Below are 597 nucleotides of genomic sequence, written 5' to 3'. Positions count from 1 at the left end.
AGATTTAATTCAGCTGCGAGTGCAATTATCAGCCTAAATGAAGACATTTTAGCAGCTGGAGCGAAAGTCGCCACAAAGTCAATACCAGGACGCTGAAGGGTTACCGAGTGTTCGACTTGGAGTCCAAGAAGGTGAAGATGTCCAGATTGGTGAGGCTGGACGAACGCGAGGTGAACGGAATATACGACACAAGACCCAACGAGGACTCAGTGACGGAGCAAGTGTCGAAGGATGATGACGTTGCGGCTATACCAGAGCTCAACGAGCGATCGGGGGAAGATGAACCGATGGAAGCATCGGTGGAGCATGTCGAAGACGCTAACATGCAGGAGGTGGAGCAACCGGAACCAGTACAAGAGCTGACCACCTACCGAGGACTCGATAGACCCATGAGCGAGAGCATGGTCTTCCACCCGGAGCCAAGCCGTGCCCAGCGTGCACAAGAACCTGTCCTACTACTCACAGAGGACTCAACGAACGACGGAGAGTCCAAGGTGAACGGTGATGATGACCCAGACAATGACGACCATTTCTGGCCACCGTCTCCTAAGCGACCGAGGGTCGACGAGGACTGCCTACTGGCTGAGGCTGTGCTGG

General features: G+C 54.3%; 1 protein-coding gene across 1 annotated transcript; it reads left to right on the top strand.

Annotated features, from left to right (window-relative positions):
- Nucleotides 1–137: 137 nt before the first annotated feature.
- On the top strand, nt 138–586 carry PPTG_24148 (hypothetical protein; the record flags this gene model as incomplete). Its single annotated transcript, XM_008915441.1, has 2 exons — nt 138–501; nt 552–586. The coding sequence occupies 2 exons, from the start codon at nt 138–140 to the stop codon at nt 584–586; spliced, it is 399 nt and encodes a 132-aa protein (XP_008913689.1).
- Nucleotides 587–597: the final 11 nt, after the last annotated feature.

Source organism: Phytophthora parasitica (genome assembly GCF_000247585.1).
Source record: "Phytophthora parasitica INRA-310 unplaced genomic scaffold supercont2.71, whole genome shotgun sequence".
Taxonomy (NCBI): Eukaryota; Oomycota; class Peronosporomycetes; order Peronosporales; family Peronosporaceae; genus Phytophthora; species Phytophthora nicotianae.
The sequence above is the reverse complement of the archived record's forward strand: the minus strand, read 5'-3'. Positions and strand labels throughout refer to the sequence as shown.